Below are 20406 nucleotides of genomic sequence, written 5' to 3' on the forward strand. Positions count from 1 at the left end.
TTTGGAATTAAACCCATACCAGAATTTCCCGCCATCTGCGCCACCATGTTGATGTCGAATTCTAGAGAATTGGCCCTGGCCTAGCGCCAGAGTAAAAATACAATAATTAACGTTAAAAAAATCTTTGATTACATATTTCTTCTGTTCACCAGCCATTATACTATTTAGTATATAATGTGACCATTTATATTTTAAAAATGCAGTGGCAAAGTAATAAAACATATATCTTTTTTTTAGACTATTCTTCAGGCGAGGTGTTCTTTTTAGACCTCAGCTAGTGTATGGGAAATGTAGTGTTTCGTCAATAATCTAAGCACTGAGCTAATGACGATTACTTGTTTCTTGAAATTGTTTACCATTTTCAATTAGTAAATTTCCCTTATTTTTGTTTATGTTGGTATGTTACGGGAGAATTTATTTCATAACATGTTTAATGAAACTCAACCGGAACAGATACTGAAAGTGTTTGTTTCATAAGACTATTAAGATAGCTGCACCAATGTGCCACATGCAAAATGCTTCTGACAGGGAAAGGACATGAATTGTGATGCTTACACAGATGATACATAGCGTTTTTAAACGGATATTCTGATAGTGTCGATAATGGCTCGGGTTGTGAAAGTATTTGTAACTCTGCGGAATCATTGGAAGAAGTCCACAGTCGCTGCGTGTGCCCTATCATACGGTGGACACTGGCTGTATGGTAAACACTGGTGCGTAACGTTTCCTTCAGAATTACCGGTATGGTTGTTAGATCAAGTACAGATCATCACTAGCATTAATATCATTGAGCACGTACACAGGAATTGGTAGCCATTGAGAAATCATCAAGGTCTTACAGAACGGTTCTTGTGATTTGAAATCCAACAACATTGAATAATAGGAGGATGTATTTTAATCAGTTGTTTTCTTTGTCAATACATTATTTTTTATTCACAGCGATAATCTGCTGCGAAGAGATGCTTGTCTGGCGGCCAGGGTGAGACATGGCTTATTGTGTACAATATGTGTCTGCATTCAAGGATTCTGCACTTGAATTGACTGTTTTCTTCTCTAATACAAAATACTCCATTCTCAATTGCAGGAATTTGGACGTCAGCAGATATCACCCCAGGAACAGCTGAAGAAAGCCACAGTCATTCTAAACCCAGCAGCTTGTAGGGGGTAAGTAAAAGATAATCGTCACATTCCCTAAAGTTAAGCAAAGAGAATAAGCATGAGATCCAGCTTATTGCACCACAGCCATTTCACTTTTATATTGTCATTTGTGTTTGACTAATTTGTCTTGCTGTACTCTTGCAATTCTCTCTGATCATAGGAAAGCCAACAACCTATTTGAGAAGAATGCTGCGCCTATATTACACCTGGCTGGTATGGAGGTAACACTAGTAAAGGTAGGCTTACAATTTTGTTTCCCCATGGCATCTAAGGCCTTATAGTTTATAGTTCTACACAGTGTAACCCTGTACATATGTCTTCTCTCTTACAGACAGACTATGAGGGCCAAGCAAAGAAATTGATGGAGCTGATGGAGCAAACAGACATGCTGATTGTGGCTGGAGGGGATGGCACTCTGCAGGAGGTTATCACTGGCTTGCTGCGGAGGGCTGATCACGTAAGTTGTGTAGCATTGACTGTTGTATAATCCTTGTATTACTAATTGTATGTTATAAGTGTTGTGTAATACTGTTTTAGCTAAGCTGTCTCTAACTACTCAGTCCTATGGGTGTTTCTCAAACCCAGGAGTCGTTCAGTAAAACCCCCATAGGATTTATCCCACTGGGCTCCCACAATTCCCTGAGTGAGAGTCTGCACATCCTCAGTGACAATCAGGTGAAGTAAGTATCCCATTGAAACACGGCACTCTTGTTAATTCAGATACAAACCTATACCATCATCTTGTCGTTAGTGTCCTAAAATATCCTCCAATCTTTTTGTCATCCATATTGCTTCTTGTTTTTAGACACATCACATCAGCGACATTGTCTATCCTGCAAGGAGAAACGGTACCTCTGGATGTGCTGCAAATCAAGGTTAGACCAGAAGGGTCTGGGATTCAGGGAGGGGTCAAGATGACACAAACTGATATTACCTTAAATCGACATTGAATAACCATAACTCCATTGAGATAGAAAATTGTATTGTGTTTCTGGTTTTATGTATCCAGGGAGAGAAAGAACAGCCAGTGTTTGCCCTGATTGGTCTACGGTGGGGGGCCTTCAGAGATGTGGCTTCCACCATCAAAAAGTAAGAACCTCGCAATTACTAGTCAAACTTCAGAGCTTATGGTAAACACGTTTCCCACATATTATACTTTTACGTGCATTACATTATAATAATATGAAGTTGTTTCTTCTCTAAAAATACATTTCTCATATTGCTGTGCTTTCTATCTTAGATATTGGTACCTTGGCCCGTTGAAGATAAAAGCAGCTCATTGGTTCAGTACGTTGCGGGTGAGAAACATGACTGTTTCCATTCAAAGTCCATGGTCTGTCGTTCCTCCATGCATTTGTACCATGCTGTCTTCTTGTATCTGCCAGGAATGGCCCCAGGTTCACGAGGCCTCTGTGTCCTACATAGCCCCGACCCTTCGCCCTCCTGACCTGCCGGAACAAAAGCCCCAGCGCCCCAACCTAATGTACCGCATTGCCCGCAGATTGAAAAATTACTGGTACCCACCTATTCCAGGTAACACTATATTTGTGTTTGTCTGTCTGTACATAACACTACATCCTTTAAATGTATCTTCTATTTAACAAAGCATGATTGTCATTGGTTTTCTGTTTGTGTAGAGTCTCCCAAAGTGGAGGAGCCAGAGAGGTGGGATGAGAGAACGCTGTCTACTTTGGAGCTGTCAATCCAAACTCAGAACAAAAACCCTGTCCAGACAGTCAGCACATTTTATTTATTTTTTAATATATATATATATATATATATATTTTTTTTTTTTTACCTAGTAGCGACTACAACAAAAGTGACAGGATGTTTAAACTGCCTGTTGTCTTGTTTGTCCTTCAGCGTATTGATGACTCCCTGCTGGTGTGTGTGGAGCCGGACTCCTTCACTGTGGGAGATTTTATCACTGTTGGGTAAGTTGTGGAGATTTACAGTATCAGTCAAAGTTTGGACACCTACTCATTCAAGGGTTTTTCTTTATTTTTACTATTTTCTACATTGTAGAATAATAGTGAAGACATCAAAACTATGAAATAACACATGGAATCATGCAGTAACCAAAAAAGTGTTAAACAAATTAAAATATAGATTCTTCAAATAGCCACCCTTTGCCTTGATGACAGCTTTGCACACGATTGGCTTTCTCTCAGCCAGCTTCACCTGGAATGCTTTTCCAAGAGTCTTGAAGGAGTTCCCACATTTGCTGAGCACTTGTTGGCTGCTTTTCTTTCACTCTGCGGTCCAACTCATCCCAAACCATCTCAATTGGTTTGAGGTCAGGTGATCGTTTAGGCCAGGTCATCTGATGCAGCACTCCATCACTCTCCTTGGTCAAATGCCCTTACACAGCCTGGAGATGTGTTTTGGGTCATTGTCTGGTTTAAAAACAAATGATAGTTCCACTAAGCCCAAACCAGATGGGATGGTGTATCGCTGCAGAAAGCTGTGGTAGCCATGCTAGTTAAGTGTGCCTTGAATTCAAAATAAATTGGTGTCACCAGCAAAGCACCCCGACACCATCACACCTCCTCCATGCTTCACTGTGGGATCCACAAATGCATAGACCATCCATTTACCTACTCTGCATCTCACAGACACAGCGTTTGGAACTTAAAATCTCTAATGTCCATTTATCATGTTTCTTGGCCCAAGCGAATCTCTAGTTCTTATTGGTGTCCTTTTTAGTATTGGTTTCTTTGCAGCAATTCGACCATGAAGGCCAGTCTCCTCTGAACAGTTGATGTTGAGATGTGTATGTTACTTGAACTCTGTGAAGCATTTATTTGGCCTGCAATCTGAGGTGCAGTTAACTCTAATGAACTTATCCTCTGCAGCATAGGTAACTCTGGGTCTTACTTTCCTGTGCCGGTCCTCATGAGAGACCGTTTCATCATAAGGCTTGATGGTTTTTGGGACTGCATTTAAAGAAACGTTCAAAGTTCTTTACATTTTCTGGACTGTAATTTCTCTTTGCTTACAGTATTTGAGCTGTTCTTGTCATAATATGGACTTGGTCTTTTACCAAATAGGGCTATCTTCTGTATACCACCCCAACATAACTGATTGGCTCAAACGCATTAAGAAGGAAAGAAAATCCAGAAATGAACTTTTAACAAGGCACACCTGTTAATTGAAATGTATTCCAGGTGAACCTCATGAAGCTGGGTGAGAGAATCTGTCATCAAGGCAGTGTGGCTACTTTGAAGAATCTCATATAAAATATATTTTGATTTGTTTGGCACTTTTTTTGGTTACTACATGATTCCATATGTGTTATTTCATAGTTTTGATGTCTTCACTATTATTCTATAATGTTAAAATAAAGAAACCCTTGAATGAGTTGGTGTCCAACCTTTGGACTGGTACTGTACTTTCTCACATTATTAGTGTAATACCTGAGTAAAATAAATGATTGCTTACTCATGTAGCATGTGTCAAGGCTGTTGCATTTTCTGCATTGCAGAGAGAAGAAAGCGGCAGACTCCACTGCATTCACAAGACAATCACTGAAGCTGGAGGCTAGTGCATGTCGACTCAATCTGCCCGAGGTCACATACTCCCTCATCTGTCTTAAGCCTATACATTTCAGAGACGAGACCAATGAGCCACCGTGCATCCATCTTGGCACTCGCCCACTGTTATGAAAAGATTTTGGAAGCTATGGAAATGCATTTCTTAATGTCTGCATACATTTTTGCCACATGTATTTTTTTACAGACACCTTAATTTAGAAGAATGCATTTATATCGTGAGCTAAACATAAAAATGAACAATTATTTTAAACAAAATTCCTTAAACTATCATTTCTGTCCCCACTACAACAAAAAATACTTAAATACCTTGAAACATTTAATTTAAATACTGTAGAATTCCATTCATTCTTATTCTTACTGTGGAGTGTCAATATGGCTTCAAAGCCTCTCAATGACCAAAACATTGCATCAGCAATCCAAGGTTTACATAAATCATTGGACAAGATGCATTACGGTCTTTGATAATTATAACCTTTAAACAAATTACATGTATTCTTGTATAAATTGTTTTATTTTAGTATGTGTGCGATATTCTTTTTGCTCCATGACCTCTCCCTACTGTCCTGTCCCGTTTCCTCTCCCACAGGAAGGTGCTGGCTTCTACAACATCGACAACGAGGAGTACGAGGCTATGTCGGTGGAGGTGAGGCTGTTGCCACGGAAACTGCGCTTCTTCTGCAGCGCTGAACGCAGAGAGCAGCTCCTCACACAAGTCCTGTAAGGGAAGCGCTGCAGTGACAATATGCAGGACACAGAGAAATAGGGAGGAGGGTCAAGGCTAGGGGTCATTAGTGGCTGTACTGGGACTCTACCTCTACTGTATCTGGGTGTGTTTTTCTGTATTTCTGGAGTATGTCCTTAAACAGCCATAACACACAGCTGGACCAGGGTGGACCAGTCTACAGTGAGGTCTCATTGTTACAGTACATTGACATGTTCAGTTGAAATATTTTCACAATTATGGATGACAATATAATGCAGTAACAAGGACCAAGCATTTTGGTTGCTATTTTCAAACCAATTAGCTTATAGAAGTCTGCCCGGCAGGACTATTGGTGTAACTGACTGGTTTACTATTGTATATTGTCATGTATTGCTAAATGTGTAATAAGAGTCTTATTCAATAATTCAGTTATGATGCACACAGTTCTGTCACTTTTTAATACCAATGAAAAGTGCAGACTGTCCTCCATGTACAGTACTCTATGATAAGATGATACATTGGTATGAGAATCACTCTCCCTTGGCAACACTATCACAAATACAATCCAACAAGTATCAGAGAAAACCAATGTTTTATTGTTTTACAGTGGCAGTACTGTGTCACCAGCTTGAAAACAAGAGTGGCTCATGTGATCAAGTTACTAAATGTGTATTCATCACTAAAGTCTCTTTCCTTGTTTAATAGTAGTACAGGTACTGGATGTAGCTGTGTAGTTAACCAATGTTTTAAATATAGGTTTACATTACAGTTGCTGTGATCAAGGATTAACCGTTAGCTATATAAGTTGTTAAAGTACTTGAAGCATATTAGTGCCTCAGTAATACAGATGAAGCTTTCTGTTGACATTCAGTGGGGTGACATACTGTACAAATAAATTCAAATGAGCCAATGCTGGTACAGGTCTCAACAATTTCCACAAAGAAGGCATTTGATACATTTATTTGTGTCGTGTGCATTTTCTACTACGTTTACATGATACACCTGTAAAACAAACAGTCGCATGCCCAGGATGTGCTGAAAAGAACAGGGTGGGACAGGTCAAAACAAACAAGGGAAAAGGGGCTAAGTCAACATGGGTGTGAACTACATTTAATCATATTACCAAACACCAATATCAGTAGTGTTAATTGACATGTTGATAAAGTAGTTGGAAGTGTTTAAAAATCTAAAACATTTCATCTATGCCTCTTCCTGTTGATAGGTATAATACACCTGTGGTCTTGAGTGCCTGCACTTAACACAAAGATGACCCACTAATTAGGCTTTAACCCACACTGTAGGGCAGAACTGTCCCCAGCTAAACCTCAATGAACAGTGCCACTATTGCTGACATCTACTGACCAGTCGAACCCAATGAAAGCAGTTTGCAGTCTTCATACAAAATATTTGATGCGTCATTGAACTCACATCTATTGGATGACTGCTTCATACATTGATTTAAATCAGTCACCCAGGACTATTGAACAAAATAACATCTCCAGGGCCTGTTTTCAAAAAGGGTCTCACAGTAGGAGTGCTGATCTATGATCAAGTTCCCCTGTCCATGTTATCTTATTTTGATGAAAATCTCAATTTATCCTATATCAGGGTCTGTCTGTCTGCGCAGAGAGGGGAGTAATTCCCTCTGTGAACCTCAAGCATACAAATGGAGTCATTGTTACAGTGACGGGCACAACGATCTCCTTCCTGCAGCTGACAAGCTCCAACAAGAAAGAAAGTTGTATCTGCCCTCTCATAGACCACCCGTGGATCTAATTTAATCTGCAACAAATCTCATTGATAAATGGGCAGTACAGTTTGAAGTACACAACACACAAAGCTTCCTGCTGGCTCCGAGGCAGACAGACTGTTACATCACTGACTGCACTTTTAGTAATAGTGTCTCTGCTGACAACATTGGGCCATTAAATCAGAACACAAACATGTTGACCCATAATCATGTGGTCATAAAACAAGAGTACAGAGGTTATGGTGTGGTGCAGCATTCATGATAAGTTAGTGTCATAGAAACGCATTCATTTAGGTTCACAATTTTAAAACGTCTAATTTTGATAAAAACACTACACAAAACATTATCCAAAAGTCACCATACACATGTGCAATGTGACCAGGGAACAAGAAAAACAAGTGACTGGAGTCTGCCTGTATGGGTGTCAGCATTGGACCAAGTCAGACAAACATGTGCAGTCTAATGAAATGTTACAGTATTTAACAAATATTCAACCTCAGCTCCATAATAAATACCTCCTTGGATGAGGGCATTATATCAAATAAATACATCTGGCATGACTCATCTTTCCCTTTTAATGTGTATGATTAGCTAACATCATGAAAAACACTGTATTCCTATTTGAACCAAAATAGGTCTTCTTGTTTATGTGAAGCAGATTCATGGAATTAGTCTTGATGTGTGAATCTTTCTTGATTATTGACTTTTATCAAACACACAAATATTCACATTGCTCCCCTTTTTCATTCTGAAAAATAAAAGTTTGATCAACTTCAGCACAATTTGCTTTTTAAGAGGAAATCCGAGTGAAAACACTTTACTCTCAGCTCTAGCAAACCTGATGTAGAAGTTTGGGAAACAATATTCAGCAGAAGGATTTAGATCCATAAAATAAAAGCCCTGACAATCGCATGAATATTTAGTATTATACTATACATGGTTAGGTAGAATCCTCTGTAAAGACGTAAGAAAAAAGGGCTTGGTGCCATGGCTGAATTTGGAGTTAAGGTTCCAAGTGAGAGGAACAATCGATTATCCATCCCCAAACAGGATGCTACTGTAGATACATGGCGCTGTTGGTCAAAGTCAGCAGTGCTCCATAGTATTGGGAGCAGTACAACGAGGCACATTGATCAAAGGTTCCGTGGAACTTCCACTTCCAGTGACTAGGGCTGGTGATCCAAGCAGAAATCCAAGTGAGAAGAGAACAGATGCCAAGCGAAAAGACAAACAAGACGAGTGGTTGTTGAATGTGAAACGGACTTTAGCGAGAGAACTGCAGAGTCCAGGCAGTGTCTATTATCGTGGCCCAATTGGCCAGGTGAGCTGTCTCTAAGTTAACACTGGCCAAAGATGGCTGTATCCCGGAGCATGGCGAGAGACCAAGAGAAATCTGCAGGCATTTGACTGGGCAGGAGGCCAGGGGACGAAGAGTAGGAGGCAGTGTCTTCAGGGGACAAGGAGAGAGGAGCACAGGCCACACAGGGCTCAGGGGCAGCAGGGGTTATCGATGACCAGCATGGCATCAATGCCATAGAGCTCCAGCAGGTCCACCAGGAAAGTGCGGTCTGCCTGAGGGTCCAGCCCCATGGCCCTCACGTGCTCTGCCGTCAGAGTGGGGTCCGCACTCGCCGCCACCTCCGATAGAGTCTGGAAGATACGGTTATTCTGCTCCATGAAAAATCTAGCGGAGAGAACAGAGGACATTCTGTAAGAAAGTTTGATAAACACTCCAGACTGAGCCCAACCAAAAGATACTGTTGTGTAAACAAACTCACAGGATAAAGAGGTCCTCCTCATTTGATGTGCAGTCTCCATCCACCTCCTGAGTGTAAAGTAGCAGTTGCCTGAAAAAAAAGTTACATAATCATCAGCAGCATCTCTTCAAAATGGCTTCCACCATTTATCAGTTTCTGTGTACCTCTGTTCGCTGAGTTTCCTATACTTCTCCCGGTCCACCCCATTCAGCCGGAGTAGTGGCTGAAGGCTATCTCTGTGTGTCTTCACATTCTGGTTGTCAACATACACATCATACAGTTCCTTCTTCTCCTCAAAGATCTTCTCTGTCGTACCTAAACACACACACACACACACACACACACACACACACACACACACACCTTTATCAATCTTAGCATAATGTATAGTGAACCAAAATATAAACGCAACATGCAATCATTTCAAAGATTGTATGAACTGTAACTCAGTACAAATTCATTAGGCCTTAAATCTATGGATTTCACATGACTAGGAATACGCATTTGTATTTGTTGGTCACAGATGGGGAGTAACGGATTACATGTAATCCGCTACATGTAAGGGAATACAAAAACCGGTAACTGTAATCCGTTACCAGCAACAATATTGTAATCAGATTAAAGATTCTTTTGAAAAACTAGATGATTACTTTTAAATTCAGAAAGGATGTTCGAGAAGAAAAATACATGTTTGACACTTCTGTTCTCAATGACATCCAAATAAGCATTGAAAAAAGGCACAAGTTTAAATTTGTTGCACCTGAGCGTCTGACCACAAGTCAGAGACCACTATGATGACACACCAAATGTGTTTGATGGATCGCGGGAAAAGAGCAGGAATAGGGTTTTGTCGGCTACAGTCTAAGCTTTGTCTTCCAATGGTGCCACTGCTGTCGGCATTCCAAAGATTATCCAACTTGAATAAACACTTGGAGGTAAGGATGCCGGCAGTGGTCTAGTTTACGGCTACACGGATATCACGTATTATTGATATCTACAAAGCGCGTTGATGTGAATCACACTGCTGCTCTCTCATTTAGCTATTTGTGCCTTATGGATTGTGGTTGTTGTGGATGGCTGTTCACAAATCTAAATGTCTATTTGAATCCAATAATGGTTGAATTCAAGAAGGTTAAGCTGCCTATCAATCATTGTTTTTGAAACAGCAAGTGAAAAATGTGCTCTTACAACAGCTGCATAGTGTAGATTCCAGCCTATGGAATAAAAGTGGGGCTTTTATTGCTCAGTCTAATTCGTGCTGATAAAAAATAAATAAAAACATAGGCCTAATGGACACATGCTCAAACTCGCACACATTTGATAGACTTAAAAGAGGAAATCTGTAGTTGCTACATCCATTTTTGGACTTGTTTTTGCTTGTTTTTTTCCAACGTTTGTAAACATTGTAAATGTAAAACACTGTAAAGCCTCATAACATGGTTAAAACAATAATTTTGATATCATGGATGGTCAGTCCTTGCATCCATAGCTCTGTCTATTTATCTGAGTGGTTACATTTCTCCAGGCCCATCCCTCAGCTTTTTTACCAAAACAGAGGTGGGGTGTCCGTTTTATCTGTGGATTTGCTTTTAAAAACCATTGCATATTATCAAGATATCAAAGTGTCACCAACAACAAAGTAAACAATAGGCCTATAGCAAATGCCGAATATGGCATTAATTTTTAACATGTAAATAGCACTTTTCAGTAGTGCTCAAAGCATGCCATTCAATGAGCCCAGAATTTATTTTTCAACTCGAATCAATGAGCCCACTCAGTCCTTATTGACAACAAAATCACAAACAGAGTAGGGCTGGTTAATAAGTCCTTCGTTTTGGGGTTATGCTCAGGTAAAACAATTTGGCTAATCTATTCTTCCATATTTCCTATTCTTGAAGATCAAGGGGTATATAATTTATTGGAATTCTGATACACTTTGGTTTTTAATGTAATGATATAATTTTATCGTATTATATGTAGTAGAAATCGATGGGTTAGAAGAAGCCTACATAACCAACCCATAAAGTACAATTTTACATCCATATACGGTCAGCTATGTAAACTTTAACATGAATTTATCCTGCAATAGATGTTATTTAATTGGTAACATACATTTTTGTCTTCTTCTAATGCATCTGAAGGGGAAAGTCATCTAAAAGTAACTGAAAGTAATCAAATTACGTTACTGATTACAAATTTGGGTAGGTAACTAGTAACTGTAACAGATTGCTTTTAGGAAGTAACTTACCCTGACTATATATACAAAGGTATGTGGAGACCACTTCAAATTAGTGGATTCGGCTACTTCAGCCACACCCATTGCTGACATGTGTATTAAATCGAGCACACAGCCATGCAATCTCCATAGACAAAAATTGGCAGTAGAATGGCCTTAAGAGCTCAGTGACTTTCAATGTGGAGTTCCAAACTGCCTCTGGAAGCAACGTCAGCACAGAAACTGTTAATCAGGAGCATAATGAGCAGCTGCACAAAAGCCTAAATTCACCATGCGCAGTGTCAAGCAACGTCTGGAGTGGTGTGAAGCTCGCCGCCATTGGACTCTGGAGCAGTGGAAATGTGTTCTCTGGAGTGATGAATCACGCTTTACCATCTGCAGTCCGACAGATGAATCTGTATTTGGCAGATGCCAGGAGAATGCTACCTGCCCCAATGCATAGTGCCAACTGTAAAGTTTGGTGTAGGAGGAATAATGGTTTGGGCTAGGCCCCTTAGTTCCAGTGAAGGGGAATCTTAATGCTACAGCATACAATGACATTCTAGACGATTCTGTATTTCCAATTTTGTGGCAACAGTTTCAGGAAGGCCCTTTCCTGTTTCAGCATGACAATGCCCCCATGCACAAAGCGAGGTCCATACAGAAATGGATTGTTGAGATCGGTGTGGAAGAACTTGACTGGCCTACACAGAGCCCTGACCACAACCCAATCGAACACCTTTGGAATGAATTGGAACGCCGACTGAAAGTCAGGCCTAATCACCCAACATCAGTGCCCAATCTCACTAATGCTCTTGGCTGAATGGAATCACAATGTTCCAACATCTAGTAGAAGGCCTTCAAAGAGTAGAGACTGTTATAATGCGAAAAGGGGGACCAAATCCATATCAATGTCCATGATTTTGGAATGAGATGTTCGGCGAGCAGGTGTCCACATACTTTTTGTCATGTAGTGTACCTTAAAAAAAAAGTAGGGGCATGGAACAGTATCTAGTGTGACCACCATTTGCCTCATGCAGCGCGACACATAGTCCTTTGCATAGAGTTGATCAGGCTGTTGATTGTGGCTTGTGGAATGTTGTCCCACTCCTCTTCAATAACTGTGTGAAGTTGCTGGATATTTGCGTGAACTGGAACACACCGTCATACACGTTGATCCAGAGCATACCAAACATGCTCAATGGGTGACATGTCTGGTGAATATGGAGGCCATGGAAAAATTGGGACATTTTCAGCTTCCAGGAATTGTGTACAGATCCTTGCAACATGGGGCTTTGCATTATCATAATGAAACATAAGGTGATGGTGGCAAATGAATGGCACGACAATGGGTCTCAGGATCTCATGGTATCTCTAGGAATTCAAATTGCCATCGATATAATGCAATTGTGTTCGTTGTCCATAGCTTATGCCTGCCCATACCATAACCCCAGCATGGGGCACTCTGTTCACATCAGCAAACCGCTTGCCCACACAACACCATACACGTGGTTGGATGAGAAATGCTCAGTAACAGAGATGTAAACATTTTTGTGCACACAATTTGAGAGAAATATGCTTTTTGTGCGTATGGAAAATGTATGGGATATTTTATTTCAGCTCATGAAACATGGGACAAAACACTTTACAAGTTGCGTTTATATTTTTGTTCAGTGGATTCAAAAGCCCCAGGTCAACACTCACAAGCCACGTATGACATCTCTGTTGCCAGGGCAGCAATGTCTGCCACATTGATGTAGAAGAATGGGCGGAACTCAGGCACAGACACACCTATCCCAGGTATAGAGATGTTGGCCAGAGAGCAACAGCAGTACACTGTGGGGAGTACAGAGCAACATGAAAAACCACTACAGAGACAGGAGTACTCAGTGACAGAATTCTGTAATAAAATCTGAAAAACAAATATGTGGGGGTTTGTAAAGGTGACTGTGTGTGGGTGTGTGTCAGCTGCTCCCTCTCACCCCTGTAGCACACGACACCCACAGGTGGTGGGGAGAAGATAAGGATTCGTTTTCGGAGCAGGGCAAACTTCCACAGCACCATGATCTGCTCCCCAAAGAAGTGGATGAACTGGGACATGCAGCCGGCCGGGTGGGTGATCTGGAGGGGACAGAGATAGAACAGACTGTCAGGCTGTCTGATACGGTAATGCATTTTCAGTCTGGATAAGCTTGCTCAGCATGGACCAAAAACAAACTATTGCCCAAAATCTCTCCTTGACATTAGGAGTCTGAGTTACATGGACATACAGCACCTCGTCTTACCAGAAGCTACATCTGGTAAGACAAGGGGTGGGGGTGTGTGTCTATTTGTCAATAACAGCTGGTGCAAATATTGTCTCATATTAAACAAGTCGCGGGGTATTGCTCGCCTGAGGTAGTGTACCTTATGATAAGCTGTAGACCACACTATCTATATTATTCGTAGCCGTCTATTTACCACCACAGACCGATGCTGGCATTAAGACCGCACTCAACCAACTCGATAAGGCCATAAGCAAACAAGAAAATGCTCATCCAGAAGCGGCGCTCCTAGTGGCCGAGGACTTAAATGCAGGAAAACTTAAATCAGAAATAACCAAAGTTTTACCAGCTTGTCACATGTGCAACCAGAGGGGGAAAAACCTCTAGACCACCTTTAATCCACACAGAGATGAATACAAAGCTCTCCCCCCCACACTCCTTTTGGCAAATCTGACCATAATTCTATCCTCCTGATTCCTGCTTATAAGCTAAATCTAAAGCAGGAAGTACCAGAGACTCGCTCAATATGCAACTGGTCAGATGACCTGGATGCTATGCAACAGGACTGTTTTGCTAGCACAGACTGGAATATGTTCCGGGATTCATCCAATGGCATTGAGGAGTATACCACTTCAGTCACTGGCTTCATCAATAAGTGCAACGACGACATTGTCCCTACAGTGACCGTACGTATATATCCCAACCAGAAGCCATGGATTAAAAGGCAACATCCGCATCGAGCTAAAAGGCTAGAGTTGCCACTTTCAAGGAGCGGGACACTAATTCGGACGCTTATAAGAAATCCCATTATGCCCTCAGGAGAACCATCAAACAAGCAAATATAATATAGGATTATGATTGAATCCCACTACACCGGCTCTGACGCTTGTCAGATGTGGCAGGGCTTGAAAACTATTACAGACAAAGGGAAACCCAGACGCAAGCTGCCCAGTGACACGAGCCTCCCAGACAAGCCAAATGCCTTTTATGCTAGCTTTGAGGCAAGCAACACTGAAGCATGCATGAGAGCACCAGCTGTTCTGGATGACTGTGTTATTACGCTCTCGGTAGCCGATGTGAGCAAGACCTTTAAACAGGTCAACATTCACAAAGCCGCTGTGCCAGACGGATTACCAGGACGTGTACTCAAAGAATGTGTGGACCAACTGGCAAGTGTCTTCACTGACAATTTCAACCTGTCCCTGACCGAGTCTGTAACACCAACATGTTTAAAGCAGACCACCCTAATCCCTCTGCCCAAGGAAGCGAAGGTAACCCGCCTAAGTGATTACTGCCCCATAGCACTCACGTCAGTAGCCTTGAAGTGCCTTGAAAGGCTGGTCATGGCTCACATCAACAGCATCCTCCCTGATACCCTAGACCCACTCCAATTCACATACCGCCAACAGATCCACAACTGATGCAATCTCAATCGCACTCCACACTGCCCTTTCCCACCTGGACAAAAGGAACACCTATGTGAGAATGCTGTTCATTGACTACAGCTCAGGGTTCAAGACCATAGTGCCCACGAATCTCATCACTAAGCTAAGGACCCTGGGACTAAACACCTACTTCTGCAACTGGATCCCGGACTTCCTGATGGGCCGCCCCCAAGTGATCCTCAACACTGGGGCCCCTCAGGGGTGTGTACTGGGGCCCCTCAGGGGTGTGTACTGGGGCCCCTCCTGTACTCCCTGTTCACCCACGACTGCTTGGCCAAAGAACTCCAACACCATCATTAAGTTTGCTGACGGCACAACAGTGGTAGGCCTGATCACCGACAACGATGAGACAGCCTATAGGGAGGAGGTCAGAGAACTGGAAGTGTGCTGCCAGGACAACAACCTCTCCCTCAATGTGAGCAAGACAAAGGAGCTGATGGTGGACGACAGGAAAAGGCGGGCCAAACAGGCCCGCATTAGCATCGACAGGGCTGTAGTGGAGCAGGTCGAGAGTTAAGTTCCTTGGTGTCCACATCACCAACAAACTATCATGGTCCAAACACACCAAGACAGACGTTAAGAGGGAACAAAACCTTTTCCCCTCTCAGGAGACTGAAAAGGTTTGGCACGGGTCCCCAGTTCCTCCAAAAATTTTACAGCTGCACCGTGGAGAGCATCTTGACCAGTTGCATCACCCCCTGGTATGGCAACTGCTCGGCATCTGACCGTAAGGCGCTACAGAGGGTAGTGCGTACAGCCCAGTACATCACTGGGGCCAAGCTTCTTGCCATCCAGGACATATAAAATAGACAGTGTCAGAGGAAAGCCCATAAAATTGACACCCCCATCCCCACATTGGTTTTGTACACCGGTGCTACTTCCTGTTTATTATCTATGCAGTCACTTCACCCCTACCTACATGTACAAATTACCTCAACTAACCTGTCGGCCCGCACACTGACTTGGTACCGGTGCCCCCTGTATATAGCCTCGTTATTGAATTGTGCTACCATTTCATAAATATATTCTTAACTCTTCTTGAACTGCACTGTTGGTTAACGGCTAGTAAGTAAGCATTTCACGGTAAGGTCTACACTTGTTGTATTCGGCGCATGTGATAAATAAAGTTTGATTTGAAGTTATCACATATCTCAAAATGAACAAACACACTTAAACCAAAACATTTAATTGCCAATTATCCACAACTAACACAAACAACAGCCACACAGTAACATCAGTGACTGGTGCAGGTGGCCGTAGGTGCTCACCTTCATCTCTGGGTGCATGCAGCGGTTGATGGCTGGGACCCAAGCACTGGTTGGACAAGCAGTGACAAGGCCGTTCCCTGCTGGGGGCAGCACAGCTTTCTTATCTTCATAGAAGGCCTCCAGAGGAGAATACGAGCCAGGGCACTGGAGCTGGTGTCTGCATGGAGAGACACTATACACTTTCTATATGCTGACTGCAGTTGGCATCTCAGTGATAACACTGGTAAGAAAGAGACTGTTATCGAAGACTCATTACAGCATGGTTTGATTGGATTAAACCTGGGATAATCCCTCCCTGGGAACTGGAAGTGGCATAGTACTTTCAATGGATCCACATAAAGTACCTGTACTGTATACAGTCAAGATTAACCCCCCAAGCATACACCTCTACCATGAACTGGATGTGTCACTTCTTTATGCATAGTTAATGAGATAAGGCTCTGTTTGAAGATTCAAGCATAAAGACAAGATTTACTGAGGGAAACTGTTCAGGTTTCTTCCATTCCAATGATTACATACAAAGACTTCATGTGATATAAATGGCTTCTAGTGACGGTGGTGGCATTGACTCAGGGCTTATTTTTAATAGATGAGGAGACTGAAAATACAGACGAAGGAGAGGAGGAAGGAAATAAGGGGAGAAATGTGAAACAGGACGGATAAGAAAGAGAGTGACAAAGAGAGAGAATGGACAGACCGTGACACAGACAGTGAGAGCAGGCGACAGACAGACCAGACAGTAGGGTTGAGTGGTATCCAGATATTCATACCGTCGTAACGTTTCTGTACCATACCAAGGTATACAGTATTACCGAATGTGCACCATTTCTAAAATGTATATATTTAATGATTATTATTTATTTATTTACGCACAAAACCATTTAGGCAACAGGGATCTCGATCCAGGAGGGAATTGAATGGCTCTTCTGTAACCAAGAAGCTTGATCTTGACATCAGGCCGATGCTAGCAAGTTAGTGAACCAAATGCAAAGCTGGAGCCCTGAGCTGGATATCATTTATTTGGCATCTTAGATTTTTTTATAGTTGTACTTAACCTATATTAGGTAGAAGCAGTGGCATAGCTACCGTTAGATATATATTTGTAAATACTGTATTCAACATCATACTGTCGGTATTTCAAAATATACCATTTATACCTGTGATGCACCGATATGACATGTTTGGTCAATACCGATATCTTATATTTTCCTTGCCAAAAAACAGATATCGATAACCAATATTTAACATTTTAGCAGCCTTTTAAGCATTCTCGTACAGTTAAATAGTTAACACACGCACGGATGCAGAGGTCTAAGGCACTGCATCTCAGTGCAAGAGGCATCACTACAGTCCCTGGTTCGAATCCAGGCTGTATCACACACACGTTATTTTGTTGGCATTTACGTATGTCCCCATTACCAGTAAAACTTACTTGCTGTGCTGTTTCGTTCATTTGTTCAGTCGTTCCATTCTCAACCAGGATTTCATCATGCATATCAAGCAGTGAAGTTTCAGCTCTCTGCCCATGGCTTCTCTTCCTCTGTGCGCACTGTCACTGTGTCTGTCACTGTGTCTGTCACTGTGTCTGTCACTGTGTCCGTCACTGTGTCCGTCACTGTGTCCGTCACTGTGTCCGTCACTGTGTCCGTCTGTTTCCATCTTGTCCAGCTGTCTATGTAACATTTTACATAAACCCTGTTTCTTGTCTGCATAGAAGTAGCGGTCCTTGTACTTAGCATCAAGCATGGCGGCGACACAGTAGAGAGAATGCCACCGAATCGCTTGTTCACAGTCTGTGTTGGCAGTTCTGTTGAGCAGGCGTTTCAATGTCATGACAAAGGGTATCATGTCTGCTGCAGGCACAGTTGATGAGCTTATTTCTCGAGCCAGTTGTTTGAATGGAGCTAGCATGTTCATGTTTCCAAGTTTCAAACATGTTCTCAAAAGCCATTGAAATGGCAGCAGCGGTATGGCAACCAGCATATTCATGAGCATGCAATACAACTTTCTTCAGTAAGAAATCCTTGACGACCCACTGTGCTGTCAGAGTCAGCATGCTCCTGGGGCTGATATCGCCGGTTCAAATGTCAGTCGTGAAGCTAATAGCAGTGACGCTATTACTGTGTAACTCCGGTAGGGCAACATCTGAAAAATAGCTCACTTGGTAGTGTGTACCGGTGCTCGACCAGTCGGCGATGGCCAACATCACCTACGACAGAAAACGTTTGATTGTCAAGGGCAATGAATTCCATTATCTTGGCGTTAATGGATTTTGACTTGTTCTTACTCTTTCAAATGACTGCTCGACTTGTTGACTGCTCGATCCACACAGCAGACATTGGTATGCGCGTCAGCTTTGACATCAGTTTTGACATCAGTTTTGCACATCGGTGTTAAACTAGAAAATCGGGCCAATGCCGATGTTGGCATTTTTAGCTAATATCGTCCGATTCCGATATGTTCACCGATATATTGTGCATCCTTAGTTCATACCATCTACCGGGGTACTGCCCAAGCCTAACTAACAAACAGACAAACAGACAGACAAGTACTTACCTAACCTGGTTCTCCAGGAAGTGCATGTAGCGATATAGGAGGGTGTAAGAGGGAGACAGAATACCCACAGATTTCATCCGCGCCCCTCTCTCCAATTCACTCTCAACAGGCATGTTAGCAAAACAAGCCAGCCCAAAGTAGCAGCCTTTACGGAAATATCTGCAAAAATGAAAGACATGGATGAATCTAGTGAATGTATACAACATCGTACAGATTATTGATAGGGTTCTGATGGTCCTCTGCCAATAACAGTGTGCATTTAGTTGGGGGAATAGTCTTACATGAAGTCCTTGGCGATTCTGTGTGATCCGCTCGCCATTGACTTGAATTCCACTCCGTCAAGATTCACGTCTTGGGGTAAGCACCATTCCACCATGTTACCTGCCATTGACACACACAAACACATACACTTGATTTTCCATACTGTTCACTTCACTGTGAGAGAATGAAATTCATCCACCATGTCCCCAGTTTTTTCCTTACACATTCTATCTTACTATAAAACTCTGCGTACCATAAAAGGGAAGTTGAAGAGGGTAAGTAGTAACACTGGTTTCCCAGGACTCTCAGAAAGCTTTCCCTTCTTAGTGATACTGGTGTAACAGAGGAACACACAAACTGCCCCAGGTCAAGAGACGCTTGCTATAATAACCACTGAGAAAACCAGAAACTTTATCAAATTAGAAAGTAAAGTAACAGTAGGTTACTGCATTACTCTTATTATTCACATTTAAAGAGAGCTTATTGAACCTTGCGATGGCAGAAGAAATTAATAATTTGACAAATGCTTCCCACAAATGATTTGGGTCTCTACATATTGGTTCATATTTTAATAGCGTAGATAAGCAAAGCTAGCGGGAAGAAAGGAACAGTAGACATTTCTTGCAACGTCATCTTTCAGTGTGTGCGCACTTCCATATGGAATGAGTCAGTCCCCCACTGTGCCCAGTAAGGTAAATTACACTCTCTCCATACTGTATTGCTCTTGCTCACCTGATCTTGTGTCAAAGGTTACCACAAACACAGCCACTATTTGGTCCTTTTCCTCCCATCCCAGTCGTTCTTTCAGAGATATTCTAGAGTCGGCATGGATGGGGCTGGGAACACCCCATGGGCCAGGGTGGTCAAGGTGAGGGCTCCTGTTCACGCTGGGAATGGTTGCTACACTTACTGGACCCCCAGAGCTAGTGTTCCACCCGATGGCGAGCGCGGTGCTGCCCAGAGTGCGGCCGTCTGGCGGATTTGATTCCGATCCATTTTCTTTTGCTCGAGCGGGAACCGCCTGGGTCAGTTCGTTTGGTGGAATCTCCTCCCAGTCGAGCAGTGGAGCGCGATCCGACTGCTCGACCATATTGCTTCCTAAATTGAGATGAACAACGCGGAACTATGGAGAATATAATTCCACTAGATAACGTCAGTAGGCTACTGCTTCAACAGACCCTTATGTGTTTCACTCCTCCCTGCCGTTTTCTTGCTATTTGTAAGCGTGTCACATGCGCTGATAAATAGGCTTCTGCCAGCTCCAGTGCCAGCGCACACAGTGTTTTGGTGATGATGTCACACACTTCCGCTCACGTGGATTGATCAATATTTGATAGGTGGCCTATTTACATACCGGTATTTGTGATAAAGTGTGTTCATAAAGCTCCCTTGCTTTTCATGAATGTTATATTTGTAATCTAATGATAGACTGGCCAGAAGTTGTGTTGTTGATGAGTCCATAAATCATTTTAATC

The 20406-nt window shown here is 42.3% G+C and overlaps 2 protein-coding genes across 3 annotated transcripts; one reads left to right on the forward strand and one right to left on the reverse strand.

Moving 5' to 3' along the window:
- The first annotated feature begins 292 nt into the window (after positions 1 to 292).
- agk (acylglycerol kinase) lies at positions 293 to 6356 on the forward strand. Of its 2 annotated transcripts, XM_020455707.2 has the most exons (14): positions 293 to 713; positions 940 to 979; positions 1085 to 1164; positions 1319 to 1394; positions 1490 to 1615; positions 1744 to 1838; positions 1964 to 2033; positions 2168 to 2247; positions 2399 to 2456; positions 2544 to 2691; positions 2796 to 2893; positions 3022 to 3092; positions 4643 to 4727; positions 5299 to 6356. In XM_020455707.2, the coding sequence occupies exons 1-14, from the start codon at positions 604 to 606 to the stop codon at positions 5431 to 5433; spliced, it is 1272 nt and encodes a 423-aa protein (XP_020311296.1). In that variant the 5' UTR covers positions 293 to 603; the 3' UTR covers positions 5434 to 6356. The 2 variants fall into 2 exon arrangements, with proteins under 2 accessions (XP_020311296.1, XP_031657119.1); XM_031801259.1 differs by lacking the exons at positions 4643 to 4727; positions 5299 to 6356 and having other exon boundaries at positions 318 to 713; positions 3022 to 3096.
- Positions 6357 to 6358: 2 nt separating this feature from the next.
- dennd11 (DENN domain containing 11) lies at positions 6359 to 20237 on the reverse strand. Its single transcript, XM_020455706.2, has 9 exons — positions 19664 to 20237; positions 18952 to 19051; positions 18671 to 18829; positions 16115 to 16271; positions 13120 to 13258; positions 12842 to 12973; positions 9087 to 9237; positions 8944 to 9012; positions 6359 to 8849 (listed from the first exon to the last, which is right to left on the reverse strand). The coding sequence occupies exons 1-9, from the start codon at positions 20019 to 20021 to the stop codon at positions 8654 to 8656; spliced, it is 1461 nt and encodes a 486-aa protein (XP_020311295.1). The 5' UTR covers positions 20022 to 20237; the 3' UTR covers positions 6359 to 8653.
- Positions 20238 to 20406: the final 169 nt, after the last annotated feature.

This window comes from Oncorhynchus kisutch, linkage group LG22 (genome assembly GCF_002021735.2).
Source record: "Oncorhynchus kisutch isolate 150728-3 linkage group LG22, Okis_V2, whole genome shotgun sequence".
Taxonomy (NCBI): domain Eukaryota; kingdom Metazoa; phylum Chordata; class Actinopteri; order Salmoniformes; family Salmonidae; genus Oncorhynchus; species Oncorhynchus kisutch.